General features: G+C 41.5%; 1 protein-coding gene across 8 annotated transcripts in view; it reads left to right on the top strand.

Moving 5' to 3' along the window:
* Positions 1–17,486, top strand: part of DDR2 (discoidin domain receptor tyrosine kinase 2) — a 162,081-nt gene that overhangs the window by 66,394 nt on the left and 78,201 nt on the right. Inside the window, exon 1 of one of the 8 annotated variants that reach the window (XM_013988083.2) lies at positions 4,929–5,443. The exons of 6 other annotated variants lie outside the window; for them this stretch is intronic. In XM_013988083.2, coding sequence (XP_013843537.2) covers positions 5,276–5,443 — 168 coding nt within the window. In that variant the 5' untranslated portion in view covers positions 4,929–5,275. Of the gene's footprint in view, positions 1–4,928; positions 5,444–17,486 lie in introns of those variants that run through there. One more of the 8 variants, XM_021089493.1, reaches the window with a different exon arrangement.

Raw genomic sequence — 17,486 nt, 5'->3', positions numbered from 1 at the left:
TTTGTTGTAGGTATCTGGGTGTGCTTATATTTGGGGCATATATATTGATGATTGTAATATCCTCTTCTTGAATGGATCCTTTAACTATTAAATAGGGTCCTTCTTTGTCTTTATGGCTTTCATTTTAAAGTCATTTTGTCCAATATGAGTATTGCAACTCCTGCTTTCCTGTCTTGTCCATTGGCATGAAATATCTTTTCCCACCCCCTCACTTTCAATCTATATGTGTCCTTTGCCCTAAGGTGAGTCTCTTGTAGACAGCGAATTGTAGAGTTTTGACTTTTTATCCAATCTGCCACTCTTTGTCTTTTGATTGAGCATTCAGTCCATTGACATTTAAGATAATTATTGATAAACATGTATTTATTGCCATTTTAAACCTTGTTTTCCAGTTGATTCTATGTTTCTCCTTTGTTCCCTTTTTTTTTTTGTTGGATGGTTTCCATTTATTTTGTACTTGTGTACTTTTCTTTTTAGTTTTTGTGAATGTAATGTTTGGTTTTGATTTGTGGTTGCCCTGTTTTATAAGTATGTTAACCCCTTCCTATATCTGCTTGCTTTAGGCTGATAGTCATATTGGCTCAAACACATTATTAAAAAAAAAAAGAGTCAAGATTTTCTTACATTCCTTCCCCACATTCTATGATTTTGAAGTCCCTTTTTAATATTTTCATGTTTGTCCTTTTGTCGTCCCTTGTGTTTTTCATCACCTTTACAGTAGGTTTTTTATTTTTTCCTTTAGATCTGTATAGTGATTGCTTTCCAGTTGTGGTTTCCTCCATCCTATTTCTTCTTACTTATTTTTTATTTAGAGGAGCCCTTTCAGTATTTCTTTTAGAGTGGCTTTAGTATTGCTGTACTCTTTGAGCTTTTGTTTTTGAAGAAGTTCTTTATTTATCCTTCTATTTTAAATGATATCCTTGCTGAGTAGAATACTCTAGGATGCATATTTTTCCCTTTTACAACTTTGAATATATCTTGCCACTCTCTTCTGGCCTGTAGTGTTTCTGTAATGAAATCAGCTGACTGATAGCCTTATGGTGGTTTCCTTATAATTAATGCTTTGTGTTTCTCTTGCTGCCTTTAGAATCCTCTCTTTATCTTTAAATTTTACCTTTTTTATTATAATATGTCTTGGTGTGGGCCTGTTTGGGTTCAACTTGTTTGGGGCCCTCTGTGCTTCCTGTACGTTGATATCTATTTTCTTTAGGTTTGCAAAGTTTTCAGTCATAATTTCTTCAAATGTACTTTCAATCCTCCTTTCTTTTTCTTCTCCTTCTGGAATTCTTGTTATGCATAGATTGGCCCACTTTATATTATCCCATAAATCTTTTATATTGCTTTTGTGTTTTTTCATTTGGTTTTCTGTCTGCTGTCCTGATTGGGTGATTTGTGAGCTGTGATGTAGGTTGCAGATGTGACTTGGATCCTGCGTTGCTGTGGCTGTGGCTGTGGCTGGCAGCTGTAGGTCTGATTCGACCCCTAGCCTGGTAACTTCCATATGCTGCAGATGCGGCCTTAAAAAAAAAAAAAAAAAAAAAAAAAAAAAAAAGTAACTTTGCATTACCAAGCATTGGTGAGGATTTGGAGCAATGGAAAATAACTACTTTGCAGGTGAAAGTTGGAATTAATACAATCATTTTGAAAGCTTTTTGGTAGAATTTATTAAACCTGAACATATACATACTCTGTGGCTCAGCAATTATTTTTCTAGATATATAGCCCCCCCCCAATATATACATTCACCTAAAGGCATGTACTAGAATGTCATAGCAGCATCAGTAGTAATGGCTTTAAATCGGAAACACCCAGATGTTCATCAATTGTAGAAAATAAGTCATGAGCCATTCATAAAGTGGAATCCCATACAGCTACAGAAAAAGAAAGTGTTGCTCCATATAATAACTTGGACGAATCTCACAAATCTAATATTAAGTTAAAAGGGCCAGACACAAAGAATACATATGAAATTATTTCACTTACATATAGTTCAAGAACATGTTAAACTGTTGATAGGGTTGGAAGTCAGTTTACCAGTTATCCTTGGGAAGGAACAAGGTGGTTAGTGATTGGGAGGGTCATGCTGGGAGCTCCAATGATGTTCTGTGTCTTTTACTGCGTGCTGGTAACGTCGCATATTCACTTTGTTATAATTCATTGAGCTATGCATGTATGATTTGTGTACTTTCTTGTGTGTCTTATATTTTTATTGACTGAAAAACAAAGGAGATTCTGAACCAAAGTGTTAGAAATAGAGGTGAATGTGTGTTTTCCTAGACCACTTTTGTGTTTTCTCTTAGTGTTTCCTATCTTTTTGAATTTAATCATTAAACATTAAAAGATATGTTGAGAGTCACCATATGCCAGAAACTATTTTAAACCCTGAGAATAAATAGGGAACAAAATAGAAAAAAAAAAATGCTGCTTTCATGGAGCTCACATTTTCATGGGGACAGAAAGGCAGTTGGACAAATAAATATGTAAAATGTCAGATGGTGGTAAATGCTATGAGGTAATATTAGGGTGTATGAAGATAGTAACGGAGCTGGAATGAGGAATTGGGTACTGATTTTATATAGGGTGAAGAAAACTCTTTGATAAGGCAGTGGTTGAGCGGGAACCTGAATGAGGGGACAGATGAGTCTAGGAAGTATATGGGTGAAGAACATTGCAGAGAAAACAGTAAGTGCAAAGGCCCTGTGGTGGTACCCCTAGCTTCCCAAACCAGAAACTCTGTCCTCTCTCTTGACTTCTCTGTCTCTCTGTCCTTCACGGTCTTGTTCAAACCAAACCACCAATCCATTGAATTCCATACTGAAATATCTCTTAATTTTTCCACTTTCTCTCTAAGCTTACTGTTGTTGCCTACTTGGGCAACAGTTTCTTAACTCTGCCTTCTCCTGTTCCATTTTGTTTTAGTACCCTTATGGGGTGCCCCCTTGTGCTCAGCATAATCCCGCTACAAGACTCCTGCTTTCCTCTCTGTTTTTGTTTCTTGCTGCTTGTGCCTTGTACTCCAGGTACAAACAATAGGAAACCACTTCTCCAGGTTCCCTCTGAGCCTCTGGGCTCTGGGCCTTTCTACACTAGGATGCTTCTGCTTGCAGCATTCTTCTCCCTCTGCACCTATGCATTTCAGGCTTCACACATCCTATAGTTCTTGCTTAGATGTTGTTTATTCTGGGAAGTTTTTCCTGCCCCTTTACTGTTGGCCAGGTGTCCTCTCCAGGGGCTCTCACAGCACCCTGCGTCCCCCCCGTCCCCATTCCCCTCTTAGGTCATTCTGTAATTGCCTTTTATTTTTCTGGACTTCTCCATAAACTCCAAGACACATGTGGGAAGTAATTGTTTTTGTGTCCCAGTGCTGAACGCAGTTCCTGACATTTAGAAATTGCAAAATAAATACTAAATGAATGCGTGTTGAACTGGATCCCTGAGATGTGACAGCAGTCTAGGAATATTTTTATTAGTCACTGATAGAAATGTTTTACAGTCAAAACAATATTCATTAACCACAAGAGCCAGACTAGCTTTGTGTTGAAGTTCTTGTTCCTGGTAACTTTGTCTTCCCTAATTTGTCAAATACATAAATATTATCTTTCAAATTTTAATACTACCTTGTTTCATTCAATCACATGTAAAACTTCAATTCAGAGAGGTTTGAATCTAGTTGTGAAAAAATTCAAATGTTGAGACCCAAATGTCTTGTTCTGGCTGCCGGGCAAAATCATTATTGTGACTTCTAGAGTTGAGAATTTCTAGAAAAAGTTTTCAAGTTAAACTGGATTAGTTTTGTCAAGTTTGGGGCAGGGTAGGTGGACATTTTTTTCAATTTATCACAGTCCTTTCATATGGAAATGAAGCTTTTAATAAGATGAGAAATTGGGAGAGGAAGGAGAAAGAAAAAATAGAAACAGTAAAAATAGCTCTTCTTATGCTGATGGTTTGTACTTAGATGACAAAAGATGCTACTCATCCCTGATGCTGGAGAATTAGGAGAGTTGAGCAGGGACTTAAAATGTGGATGGAACACTGTGTCACAGTCTCTCAAACTGACCTTTAAAAATTGTTTTCATAGGATTATTTGGAGAATTATAAATATTTGAGCATCAGACACACTCATAGCCACCATTTATTGACATTTATTGAGAGCTTGCTATATGCCAAGCAGTGTAATTGCTTTAAGTACACAATTATTTTCTTTCTTTCTTTCTTTCTTTTTTTTTTTTTTTTGTATTTTTAGGGCTGCACCTTTGACATATGGAAGTTCCCAGGTTAGGGGCTGAATCAGAGCTATAGCTGCCAGCCGCAGCCACAGGCACAGCAATACTGGATTGGAGCCGTGTCTGTGACCTACACCACAGCTCACAGCAACGCTGGATCCTTAACCCACTGAGCAGGACCCTCATCCTCATGGATACTGGTCGGGTTTGTTACCACTGAGCCACATAGGAACTCTGAGAATCTTACTTAATTGTAGTAACGCTTGTGTGGAATCAGTACCATTATATCCCTATCTTGGAGATAAGAATGTGAGGCTCAGAGAGGGTGAGTGATTTGCCCTAGGATATACAGCAGGTCAGTGGTCATGCTGAGCTAGAAACCCATTCCCTCTGGCTTGGAATGTGAAAGGCTCCTAATCACTTGACTCTATTGCCTCCCATATCAAAAAATATCCAATCAACTATTTCATTCTAAAGCTCAGTGCATCTTATTTTTAGCTTATCTATTCCTGTGGATTTTCCATGGGATAATCCACTGATTAAAGAGTAGGACAGAAGTGATAGCAAATTCAATATCAGTGTGGCCCGCTAACCTACAGGAGACACAGAAACATCATTTTTTTTTTTTTTTTTTTTTACCAAATAACACTAAAAAAGCTTCACCAAGCAAGAACTTATAAAAGAATACCTCTAAATTGTGGCTGGGGCAGGTGGGTATACTCTTTAAGCAAAAAGAATCTCTCCTCTTTGGGGAGACACTGATCCTGGAGAGAAAGAGAGGAAACAGCTGGCCATCTTTCCCCGAAGGGCCAGCAGCCCCCTCTCTGGCCTCTGGGCTCAGTGCTCTGGAGGAGGGTGTGTTTGTTTGGCTGTGACTCTCTTCCTTCAGTTTTCCTGGCTTGGTGTCATATTGCATGAGCTGGAGGGCCAGAGCCAGCCACAGAGCTTCAGGCTCCCGCCTGTTTCAGCCTGAACCCCTGGCTTTAATCCCTGCCTCCTTGGCCAAAGCAGGGTGAGGGTTTGAAAAATGACACTGATTGGATGCACATTTGATGGGGACGATTGCTGGACAAGCACCTCACCCATCCCCAGCCCAAAATGAAACTGACAGCTACACCCTCCTGGTTGGGGCCCAAACCACCTTATTAAGAGGGGCCCCTTCCTTCTCCTCCCCACCCACACCCTTGCAGCTTGTCCAGCTCTCCCTGCTGAAATCAGAGGTAGGCCATGTGCCTCACAGCCTTCTTTTCTCCTCTGCTCTCTGCCCAGCCCCAAGTTTCCTCTGATGGAAAGCCTCCGCTTGTTTAACTGGGCTAGTCCCTGCTTCAGGCTCCAGAAGTTGCTTCTGAATTGTGGGACCTTGGGTCTCAGTACTTAGCTGCCTTGAATCTCCATTTCCTTGCTGAAATTTCCTACCCAGAGCCCTCTCTTCCTTTTGCTGAATCTTCCATTACCCTTCTGGGTGGGGGGTGGGGTTGGGGGTGATACTGGTGGGGACGGAACACAGGATCTTAGGGGCAAAGCCCAGCAGATAAGAAATAACACATTTATAAGCAACTCTTTCTCTGCTAATTTTTTTGTTGAACTTACAATTCATGGATTAGTATTATTAATTCCAGTGTGTGATTCTTAGAAGAGATGAAAGTAGAGACATTTTTTTTGGCCACCCCCACAACATACGGAAGTTCCCAGGCTAGGGACTGAATCCAAACTGCAGCTGTGACCTAAGCCACAGCTGCAGCAATATGGGATCCTATTATATATAGGATAGGCAGGTAACAGGGAAATTTACTCAGTACTATATGGTAGTTTATTTGGGAAAAGAATCTGAAAAGGAATGGGTATATGTATAACTGATAACTTTGCTATCAGCCTGAAATTAATACAATTTTGTGAGTCAAATATAGTCAAATAAAATAAAAAAAAATAAACTGAATCCTTAACCCACTGTGTTACAGCAAGAACTCCCTAGAGACATTTTTAAAGGAAAAAAAAACAAAAAACAAAGACTGTCTCCCAGGACAGAACAACAGCTCAGCTACTGGAGCCGAGGTGGTCTCCTGGGGAGATCAGAGAACCCAGGTCATGAGACCCCCTGACAAGGAAAAATTAAAACTGTAGAATCTCACACAGTCATTTGCTGACAGCTGAAGTGTCCCAATGAGTTAATAACTAATGTAGCATCATAAATACTTGGAGAAATATATTCCAGGGAGAGGCTACTCTGACAACTTTGCAGGCTAACCTGGACTGCTTTGTGTTAGAGTGAAAGAGCTAGAGCTTTTTGTTTGTTTTTGGGTGTATTTGTTTTCACTGCCAAAGGGTGGTAATGTCATGATGATTTGTTTTATAGGTATGAGCCCTAGCCAGGTACTAGGGATAGTCAAAATATATTTACTATGAAATGAGATAAACTCCAGTTGTTTAAATAGCTCCAGTTGTAATAATAATAGCTAGGATTTGAAGCCAGGCACCGTTCTAAGTATTAGAGCATGATGGTCCTTTTGGGAAGGACTGCTGTTAGTGTCCCATGTTTTAGGTCAGGAAACTGAGGCTGGAGCATTTATAACTTGCTTAACATCACACAGCTAGCAAAGATCAGAGTTGAGATTTAAAGTCAGGTGAATTGGTTCCAGGGCCTGAGGCTAACCCATGTAGCTATGCTGCTTGTTATGATTGATGAAGGAGGGGTTATAGCATTACACTGGCTAGGGTTATCCCTTTCTAACTCTGAGAATCTAGACTTACTGATAAGAAAGATAGCAAGTGCCAATTAAATATTTAACATCCTCTCTGAGACAGAGCACAGGATCCAAGAATTTGTGGGTGATGGATGTTTGTAATTTATCTTCTCATCTGTATGTCTTAGAACGGTCTTCCTAGAACACCTTGTTAAAGGAAATTGAACACTGGGATAGTTGACCAAGGAGAAAACTGAGAAGGTGGGAGAGTTGAGAAGGGGAGAGAGAGCAGACACAGGGTAAAGCTCTGTGGGGAGCGGTGTCCAAGCCGAGCTGTCAGAGATTCAGTTCTCAGAAGCTGTTCAGGTAGATGCTCTGCTTATCAGAGGGAATTAGCCTCTTGCTCTGTGCACACTTGAGGCTATTCAAAGTGGGAATGATATTCAGTATCTTGTGATTACCTGTAATGGAAAATAATCTGAAAATATATGTAGCTGAATCACTTCGTTGTATGTCTGAAATTAACACAATATTGTAAACAACTATATTTCAATTAAAAAAATTAGGAGTTCGCATTTTGGCTCAGTGGGTCAAGAACCACACTAGAATCCATGAAAATGTGGGTTCAAACCCTGGCCTTGCTCAGTGGGTTAAGGATCCAATGCTGCTGTTATCTGTGGTGTAGATTACAAACATGGCTCTGATCTGGCGTTGCTATGGCTATGGTGTAGGCTGGCAGCTGCAGCTCTGATTCTACCCCTAACCTGGGAACTTCCATATGCCCGTGGGTATGGCCCTAAAATAAATAAATAACAAAAATTTAAAAATTAATAATAATAATAAAAAAAGAATCAGGAGAGGCACGATCTGTGACCCATTCAAGGTATCTAGTCCTGCTGCTCCTTAAGCCTGCCAGGTACGAAAATACTTTCCTTTACCCTACCGTCTCCTTTATTTTCACTCTGGATATGCCATGGTGTTTCTTTTTCAAGGGAGAGGGAAGACTAGTACCTATCAAGCTGGGTTAAAGTCCAGCCCTCTGATTAGGGCAGAGTTACCCTCCTCCACCCTAACTCTCCCTTATTCCTGCTGTGTGGACACAGCTTATGATGCATCTTCAGGGCTGGAGAAGTTCATGGTGAGGGATGTTCTCACCAGCAGAAGCTGTTCAGAGCAAAGCTTGAACTACACGGGAGTCCAAGGGACCTGTTCAGAGCGTTCCTCCCTAGTTGTTCCCATTGCCAACTTTGGAGGGCTTCTCCCACCAGTCATGCCCTCTTGAGAATGTACTTTATCCCTAAAGGCCTCTCTTGGGTTTTCAGAGGAAAAGGAAGAATAAGCAGGTTCTCCCAAGCCTGAAATTGCTCTGCTTGATTCACAGGGTAAGGAGCTTTTAATCTGTAATTTTTTTTTTTTTAAGTGTGTGGAGGGGGTGCACTGCGAGGATATTTTCCTTATTTAACCAGAAGTATCTGCAATAGGATGCTCCCTTGGCAGGGAATGTGGGAGAAGGCCAGCCTAGCCTGCTAACTTAAATCTGTGCACCATGATGCCTGGGAACGTGGGGAGAGCACAAAGAGATTTTGAGAATTAACTGGAGGCATCCAGATTTCTCAATGCCATCTCAGAAACCTTTTGCGGAATTGAATCAGAACTTTTCTCATTAGTGTTATAATTCTAAACACTGGCCTTGCTAGGCCATAGTGGTGTAACGATTGCCTTCATCAGATCTATGCTGGTTCTGCTCACATTCTTTTCTATCCCATCATTTCAATTCTGCATTAACTCTGGACATTTCCCCAATGTCACTGGTTTCCAAAATAGCATTTATCCTGTCCTGAACTGCAGATGCAATTTCTGTGAAAAACTTACTTTCACAGTTGTTCTAATTCGGGTGTATTTACTGTTATGGACATTGGCTCTGAAGACTATACTGTATTGTCCGAGAACAGTTCGAGACTAAATCTGGTTATGTGATCTGGTTCCTACAAACTGTCAGGCTGATGGCTGGATACATTCTCTATTGTGTTTGATTCATTCAGAGCATGAGAAAATAAAAGCAAATTGTAGAGTGTCTTCAATGGGTTCAACTTCCCTTAAGTTTGTTTTTATATCCTCTAAAGATCACTTATTATTTCTGCAAATGCCAAAAACTGTATCCAAGTGCAAACGCAATTTTAGTTTCATAACAATGGGGATATAAGAATAAAAATTCTGTGGTAAAATTCTTAAACAAGAATACCAGGAGTTTCAGATGGGCAAAGAGTTTAGATAACACTCAGAAAGCTCTCTTCCTCCTAGCTGGCTTCTCTTCTTACTTTGGCCTGTTAAATCTGTGTGGCTCAATGGGTCAGGAAAATGATATCCTGAACACGCCCTGAGTTCAGTCATAGGCATTTTCAAATAGAGATACTATTATTCACAAGAGAGCTTGTTTAAACTGCCATGGACCACACAGAGGTGGCCTTGGGCACATTTGCAGTATCTGTGATTTTGCTCCAGGCCTGTCTCTCACTGATATTGCAGAATTCAAACCTTAGGATTTGCTTTCCTGTTTTCAGCATTAGCTCACCCTTCACTTGATGTTCATTCAGTAACTACACCCAGGCTTCCACTGGGAACACTATCTTCTGCCACTTGGACAAATGTGCTCCTTCCTATCAGTGTGCATCCTATACCCAGGCTTGGAACCTTGTGAGTGCTATGTTGTACTCTTGTGGACTCCATGGCCATGACCTAGATACTTCTGTATGCCACATCCCTTTTCAGGGAGCTAGGTCAAGGACATCAAGAATCTCATTTGAGTGCCAATTGAAAATTCACACCCAGGGGACTATTTTGTTCCTGGTTAGCCTGAGACTCTAGGACCCCAGGATTATAATGAGAGTATTGAGTTTTCAGAATTTTTATTATAAGATTTCAGCCTTGAGAGCCTTTTGTATATGCAAAACACTACATAAGAGGGAGTATTTGCATAGAAGCATGAGCATGATTAGGTTGGGTCATTCTTTTACTAGAGATGTTTAAATGTACATTCCAACTAAAATTTTAGGAGCAATGGCACTCCAGGGCTCAAAAATTGGGATTTGGGACCATAACAAGCCATTGGAGGAGATACTCTTGAGATGATGCCACTCTGAGGTGTTGCTCAGAGTCATGAATCACTTACAGAGCAGGATGGGGGATAGGACAGAGGCAACATCCTCAAATTGCTTATAGTGACTGGTAGACACAGAAAAGGAAATGATATACTGTGTAATATATCAGTGTTTTCTTTCCTGCAGTCTGTCTTCTGCATGTGATATAGCGAAATGAAATAGGAGAAACATTGAGGAGAGCTGGCTTATATTTCCATGGTATTTAAGACCCTGATAAATAATTCAGGATTTGGGGAGATCAGGACATGAAAGGAGGAACTGAAAAACAAAAGTAATTTACCAGTGTATGTTTGTAGATTAAAACCCTCGAATAACTAGGATTTTATAACTGACTATATCTAATTATTCTTAACTATTAAGTGGCATTAGATATGCTGACCATATTTTCTTGGTAGAATTATCAGCTTTGCTCACTTCTGAATGAAGCTCAGAGGTACTATAAACAATTTGTGAAGTCCTCTGTAGTAGAGTGTAGTCCTGATTTGCCACAGAATCTGGGCCATATGGTATTTACCATAAAACAAAAGGTGACAATGACCAGCTCTGTGACAGAGTTCATTTGTCTACAGACCATGTGAGTCTTGGGCTGGAAGTTATCATTTTGTGAGTCTTCAAATTTGTATCAGCACAAAAAAGTAGTTCTTTCATCTCATGGGTAGCTCTCTGTCCTCTATGTCAGGCTAGTTATCTTGTTTCTGTACTGCGATGGACAGACACAGATATTCTTAAAACTGGAAGGATTTTGGAAGTTAACTAGCCCAGTCTCCTGAATAGAGAAGGACTCTTCTCCTAAATAACATGATTATTCAACCTCTACTTGAAGGAATGCTTCCAATTATGGGGAACTTATATCCTCACAAAGAAACACACCCCAAGTTTAGGGATTTTAACCCTTTGTTTTGGGGTGAAATCTTCCTCTCTGAAACTGCCTTGGTTATGACTTTGCAGTTCTGTTGTGTGGCCAGGATCCTTCTACTTCAGGACAGTGTGTCACACATGCTAATACCACCAACTCCCAGTGGAGTCTTTTTTTCCAAGTTGAAACATTCCAAAGTCTCCTTCCATGAATCCTCTTATTTTCTTTGTAGAGAAATGACTTCTCCCTTCTTCCCACACAGTGGTATATTAAACTTCTTGAACCTGTGGATCCTAGAGATTCTGATTCCTTGGACTTCCATAAAGTCCAATACACCCTTTCTGAAGAAAGTCTCATTCGTATTAGTCCCATGTGTCAAATGTTGCATTCTTCTTTTGCTCCTCTTTGTCTTTTTTTTTTTCCTCCCCAGCATACTTATCACACAGGCATTATTGTGGATAAAGTACTGGGCCATTTTTCTTATCTTTGCACCTTTGCATTTATTGTCACTCTACATTATTTCTTCAATTCTCCTTTGAAAAATTTTAACTTCTTCCATCATCTGGGGAAAAAAGAGACACACTTGATATCCTTTTCTTTTTCCTCCCATTGTGTAACCAGATTATTTTTGCAACTCATGGAACCAATAAGTTCAAAAAGACCAAGAGCAGTGTAAAGAAAGTCTTATATTCACTCTCATTTTGCGTGGATGTTGTCTAACCGACTAGTTAAACATGTGTGACTCTGAGTGTAGGTGATTCATCAAGTGTCTCTCACTACTAAAGTCTCTGAGTATGCAGTTTGTTGATGTGGGCTTAAGAGTAGTAGTTTCGATGGGTAGTGTAAATTGGACTCCCAAACAATTTCAACCTAATGTATTTCATTCTCTCCTCAGTAGCTGCAGCCTTTTACTTTCTACCATAGAAGGTAATCACATAAACTTTGGAACAGCTCATTGTCAAGAAGTTACAGAATAGAGAGAGGGCATGTCCTTGGCAGTCCTCCCCTTTGTTTTGCAGATTATCAGACAAAATCTCAGAATATTTGGCTTGTCCAAGGTTATACCATTAGTTGAGCAGCTGGTCAGCTATTCTTTCTACTAAACCACTCAGCTAGCTAATTCCGTTGGCCTTAATAGAGATAGGGGCTTAAACTGTGGCATTTCTGATCTCTAGTGTGTGTGTGTGTGTGTGTGTGTGTGTGTGTGCATCTTTATCTTTTTACTCCCTTAGCACATTGTCTGGTTTGTGTTAAGTTCTCAGCAAGCACTGGTTAATGAATGTTAAAGTCTTTTTTTGTTGTTGTTTCATTTTGAAAGTTGGGAAGAGTTCAAGGGAAAAAGGCAAGATTGAGGAATGAGGAATTCAGCATAGCTAGGGAATTCATATCTTGAGAGAGACACTATAAGTTTTGCTCAGAGTTAGATAAAGCATCATGCTGGCTACATGATGCCTACCAAGGATGTATAACTCAGTCCCTGATCTCAGTGAGTTTATAAGGAGATGAATGTAGTTGGCATTGTACAAATGGGATAAAGATAGAGACAAGACTGCATCATATGAAAATACATTGATTTCCAGTCCAGGGGAGAATGTAATCAAGATCAGTGAGGAGCTCAGAGAAGGGACAGTAATGGAGGGCTTACTATTATGTTCTCATTGGAAGGATGGTGAGTATGAGGAAGGAAGGGAAACCAGATGGAAAATGAAAAACAGGTGTGCTTCACAATAATATTGTCCATTTAGTACCAGCCACGTGTGGCAAACAGGCCGCAATCCACTTAAATTCCTGAGGCAGAGGGATTAAGAATATAAAAAAAAGGGAATAAGTGTTTATTGGGCACCTACTATATATTAATTCAACAGATGTTTCCTCAGCACCTACTCCATGGTAGGCAGTGTGTTTGGTCTTGGGGATTCAGCAATGACCAAGAGAGATGTTATTTCTGCCCTTATGGAATTCAAGGTGCAAGCCAGGCCATGTGCTAGGAGCCAGGTATTCCAAGTCTTGGTCTTCCTGTTTAATGGATTTTGCAGTATCTTCTTCCCCTCCACCCAACTCCAGCCTTCTCCAGAGTCTCTCTGGCTTTCCTGAACCTAGTTCTAGCCTCTGTGAGCATTCAGGGATCACCACAGACTGGTGACACCATCCACCATTGGGTCCCGTTGCTCAATGCACATTCCTATAGTTACTGTGGGGTGGGATCCTGGCTAAAGGAGCTCAACCCTTCATTTGACTTCTGCCCTCTGCTTCCCTTTTAAAATATCTGACTGACATAGTTATTAGGAAGAGAGCCTAAAGCTTAGGAAAGAGGTGCCCACGTGTGCTTGCTGCCAAATGCAAATCATTGGCAAATCTCCTTTTCACTTCCTTTCCTGGTGGAGGCAGTGTGTATTAGAGGGGTCAGGACATAGGGCTGGTGTGGTGTAGAAAAGGCACCTCCCTGACCTTTAGCCCTGACATCAGTGCCATGTTCCCTAATCTCCAGGGACCATCTTGGAGCAGTGGATTCACACAGCCTGAGAGCTGTAAGGGGTCGGGGGCCAGGTCTGCAGAGCATGTGTGTGGGCCCTGTTCCCATCTCCGTGGGAGGACTGCTTGTGTGCACGCCCTCCACCCCAAATTGACATGTGCCCACCGATGGGGTGACTGATGAATCACGGGCCATTTTACAGAACAGGAGTTGACTAGAGGCTCTTTATGTGAGTTAAACAGCTTATTTCAAGGAGTAGGCCTTGTAGGGTCTGGCAGGTTCCCCTGAGGACTTGCCTGTTGGCTTTGGGGAAGTCCCGAGGGAGGAAGTGTCCAGCTCCAGTCCCCTCCACATGGCCACGGCTCCCTTGCTTCCAATGAATGCTTGCTGTTCTGCTCAGCAGATGCCTCCCAGGACCTGAGGGGAGACCAGCCTCCTTTCTGCGGAGACTTTTGGCTGGACTTTTATGGCTCTCCCAGGGGTGAGAGGCCGCGGCTCCTGCAGCCTCAGGCTTGGCCCCAAGTCATCTCTGGTGGGTCCAGGACTCCACTCTCCAACTTCACTGGGGCCTCTGTGTCCCACAGCAACCTTCAGATGTCGGCTCTCCCTCCATCTGGCTCTTCACTGCCCCTGCTGTCTGTGATTTTCGTTCTAGACCCAAGCCAATGGATTCCTGAAAGGGGCTCCTCCCGCCATCTCAGCCCTGGTCTGGCCTGGCCGCGCTCTTCTCTGTGGTCTGGACAGGGAATGATGATGAACCCGGGCTGCCCATTGTTTTTGTTTTGTGATATTTAAAGCAACCAAAGCTCTTATTACTGTAATACAGTGTGTGCCTGTGCTGGGGGGGAGGAGCAGTGCCCCGCCTTGGTCAGGGGCCATTCTGTGATGTTGCGGTGAGCCTGGAGAGTGTTTGGAACCACGGATGGTAGAGTTTGGAGTGCCAGGGCTGGGAGAAGCCTCAGAGCTCCCCCACTCTCACTCAGCCCAGCCCCCTCATTTAAATCAAGAGACAGAGAGCCCATTTAGGGAAAGGGATGGCTTGAGCAATAGCGTAGCTAGTGGTAGAACTGAGACTAGAACTCAGGTCCTGTGCATTTGCTGAAAATGGTTGCAGCTTTGGCTTCTGCCCTCCTCCTTTGGAGGCCCTGAGTTTAATTTTGTGTTTGTAATTTTATATTTCTTAAAAAAAAATGAGCCCTTCCAATTGTCTAAGCTTTAAGAGCCACGGAACCATTTGCCCCTTCCCAGAACTTTCTACTATACTGTACTGTCTGTGTGTGTGAGGGGAAGGGGCAAATGTGAGCACTGAGCTGTCCCAGAGCTGTGATGCCAAATGCAACTCTGAGATCAGGTACCTGAGAGGTTCCAGTTTAGCCAATGGGAAATAACAAGCACCAGGCAGAGGCAGGTACCAGGTGGGATGATCCAGCAATCCCACTCCTGGACATATATCTGGAGAAAATTCTAATTAGAAAAGATACATGCACCCAGTGTTCATAGCAGCACTACTCATAATAGTGAAGACATGGAGGCAACCTAAATGTCCATTGACAGGTGAATAGATAAAGATGATGTGGTATATATATCCAATAGAATATTACTCAGCCATAAAAAAGAATGAACAATGCCATTTTCAGCTACATGGATGTACCCTACAGATTATTATACTAAGTGAAGTTAAGCCAGAAAAAGAAAAACAAATACCGTATTATATCACATATCTGGGTTCTAAAATAGGATACAAATGAATTTATTTGCAAAACAGAAATAGACTCACAGGCCTAGATAACAGACTTACGGTTATCAAGGGGGAAAGGGAGTGGTGGAGGTAGTTTGGGATTAGTAGATACAGACTACTATATATAAAATAGATAACCAATGAGGTCCTACTGTATAGCATAGGGAACTATTTTTAATATCCTATAATAAACCATAATGGAAAAGAATCTGAATGTAAACTATTTTTAATATCCATATCAGCAAAGAATCTGAATCTATGTATGTAAAACCGAATCACTTTGATATACACCAGAAACTAACATAACATTGTAAATCAGCTATACTTCAATAAAAAAAAAAGGTGGAGGCCGATGGGCACTGCGTCCTGAAGGTAGATTCGCTTGCTGGCAGTGTGATAGAAATTTTGCAAGTGGAGTAGAGCTGAACATACCTTTGTGCCCAATGAGAATGTCCAATGAGACCAGACTGGCTGGGGAGAACAAGGCAGGGCCCAGCCCCTAAATCATATCAACTGCCCCATAAGTCACCATATATTTAATGTTGTTGCACTTGCTACCTCTGTGATTTTGGCATATTATCTCCTCTCTGTGTTTCAGTCTTCTCATCTGCAAAATGTGGATAAAAATAGTAAAAACCTCAGAGCCTTGTTATGAACACCAAATGAGAAAATACATATAAAACTTAGCATACTGTCTGGTATGTACTATGTGCTCCGCCAATGTTTATCATTACTCTCATAAGCACTGAGAGATGAAAAATATTCTTGCCCTTCAGGAGCTCACAGTCTTATTAAAGAGGCAGGATTTTCACACACACATATTTAAGCATAATTAGGAAGCAATATAAGTCACTGTATGGTATCTGTTAAGTTATGAGGTATAGATGAGATGGAGTCAAGGGAGGAGATTCCATTATGGCTTGGAAGAAGTACCAAAGAGGAAGAGAGAGATTAACTGAAAAAGCCTGTGCCCTTCATCTTCTCAGCTATCAACAGTCACTCCTGGACTCTGGACCCCTCTGGTCATCCATCCATCCATCTGCCCAACACATTCACTTCACTGAAAATCTCCAGACTCTGCCCTGGGAATTCAAAGAAGACCATGACAAGGTCCTTCCCTGTCATGAAGGAGCTCACACAGCCCAGCTGGGGAGGGGGCACATGGACAGCTATTACAACTAACAAATGTTCTATTCATGTTTACCTATATCTTCAAACCAATCATCTGAGTCCAGAGGTGGGATGGGGTGAGTCAGGCAAGCATGGATCTACTTGGTGAAGAGGGATGACTCAAAAGCCATGAGATCTTATTCAAAAGAGCTGGTAGGTGTGAACCTTTCTGCAGGAGAGGTGGAGTTATTAGAACATTCTGAGACTGGGGAGGCTCTGCGGCCAGGATTGGACAGGCTTCTGGTCTCTTATTTTGCCCTGGCAACATAGGGTCTTCGAGCCAGGCTAGGAAGTAGCGGGGATTAGGCCTAGCAGGTTGGAAGGAGGAGGCTCTTTACACATCAAGGGTAAGTGCCAGGCACTGGTGACTCAAAGGGAAACTTCCTGAAATTGGATGAAATCTGCAGATGTTTCGTAGCCTTAAATAAACTTATATGTTCTGCACCACTTGGTTCAGAGGCTGCCAGTGAAAGTAAAGTAGAAGGGAGTGTCCCGTTAGTGATGTGAAGGAAGCATGAAAGGAAAGGGTTAGGGGCTGAATTCTTAATCAGTGACGTTAATATTTTGGCAAGGATTGCAGGAGCTGCAGGTGTTGAGGGAGTGACTTGCTTGAAGAAAAGGGTAGGGACCAGAAGAGGAATCCCAAATACTTGGTCCTACCCCCACGGCTGAATGAGGCTTTCAGGCTCTGGGATTTGGGCAGGAACTCCTAGGCCATATGTGTCTAGAGTGGTGGGGCCCATGAGCCTTCACTCTTAGTTTCTATACGACCCCATGCCAACAGTTGTATGAAACCCCATCTTCTACTTCTTCTGCTATCTCTAAATTCAGAGCAGGATGAGAAGGCTAAATTCATTTTTTTTTCAGTTCCTTTTTTAAAAATAAATTTTATTGAAGTATAGTTGTCTTACAATGTGTTTATTTCAGGTATACAGCAAAATGAGTCATATGTGTGTGTGTGTGTGTGTGTGTGTGTTTGTGTGTGTGTATCTCCATTCTTTTTCAGATTCTTTCCACATGTAGGCTATCACAGAATATTGAATAGATTTCCCTGTGATATATAGTAGCTCCTTGTTACTTATCATTTTTTTTATATAGTATTGTATATATGCCAATCCCAACCTCCATATTTATTCCTTTCCCCAGTGTTTCCCCTTTGGCAACCATAAGTTTTGTTTCAAAATATT

The sequence above is a fragment of the Sus scrofa genome, chromosome 4 (genome assembly GCF_000003025.6).
Source record: "Sus scrofa isolate TJ Tabasco breed Duroc chromosome 4, Sscrofa11.1, whole genome shotgun sequence".
Classification (NCBI taxonomy): Eukaryota; Metazoa; Chordata; class Mammalia; order Artiodactyla; family Suidae; genus Sus; species Sus scrofa.
The sequence above is the reverse complement of the archived record's forward strand: the minus strand, read 5'-3'. Positions and strand labels throughout refer to the sequence as shown.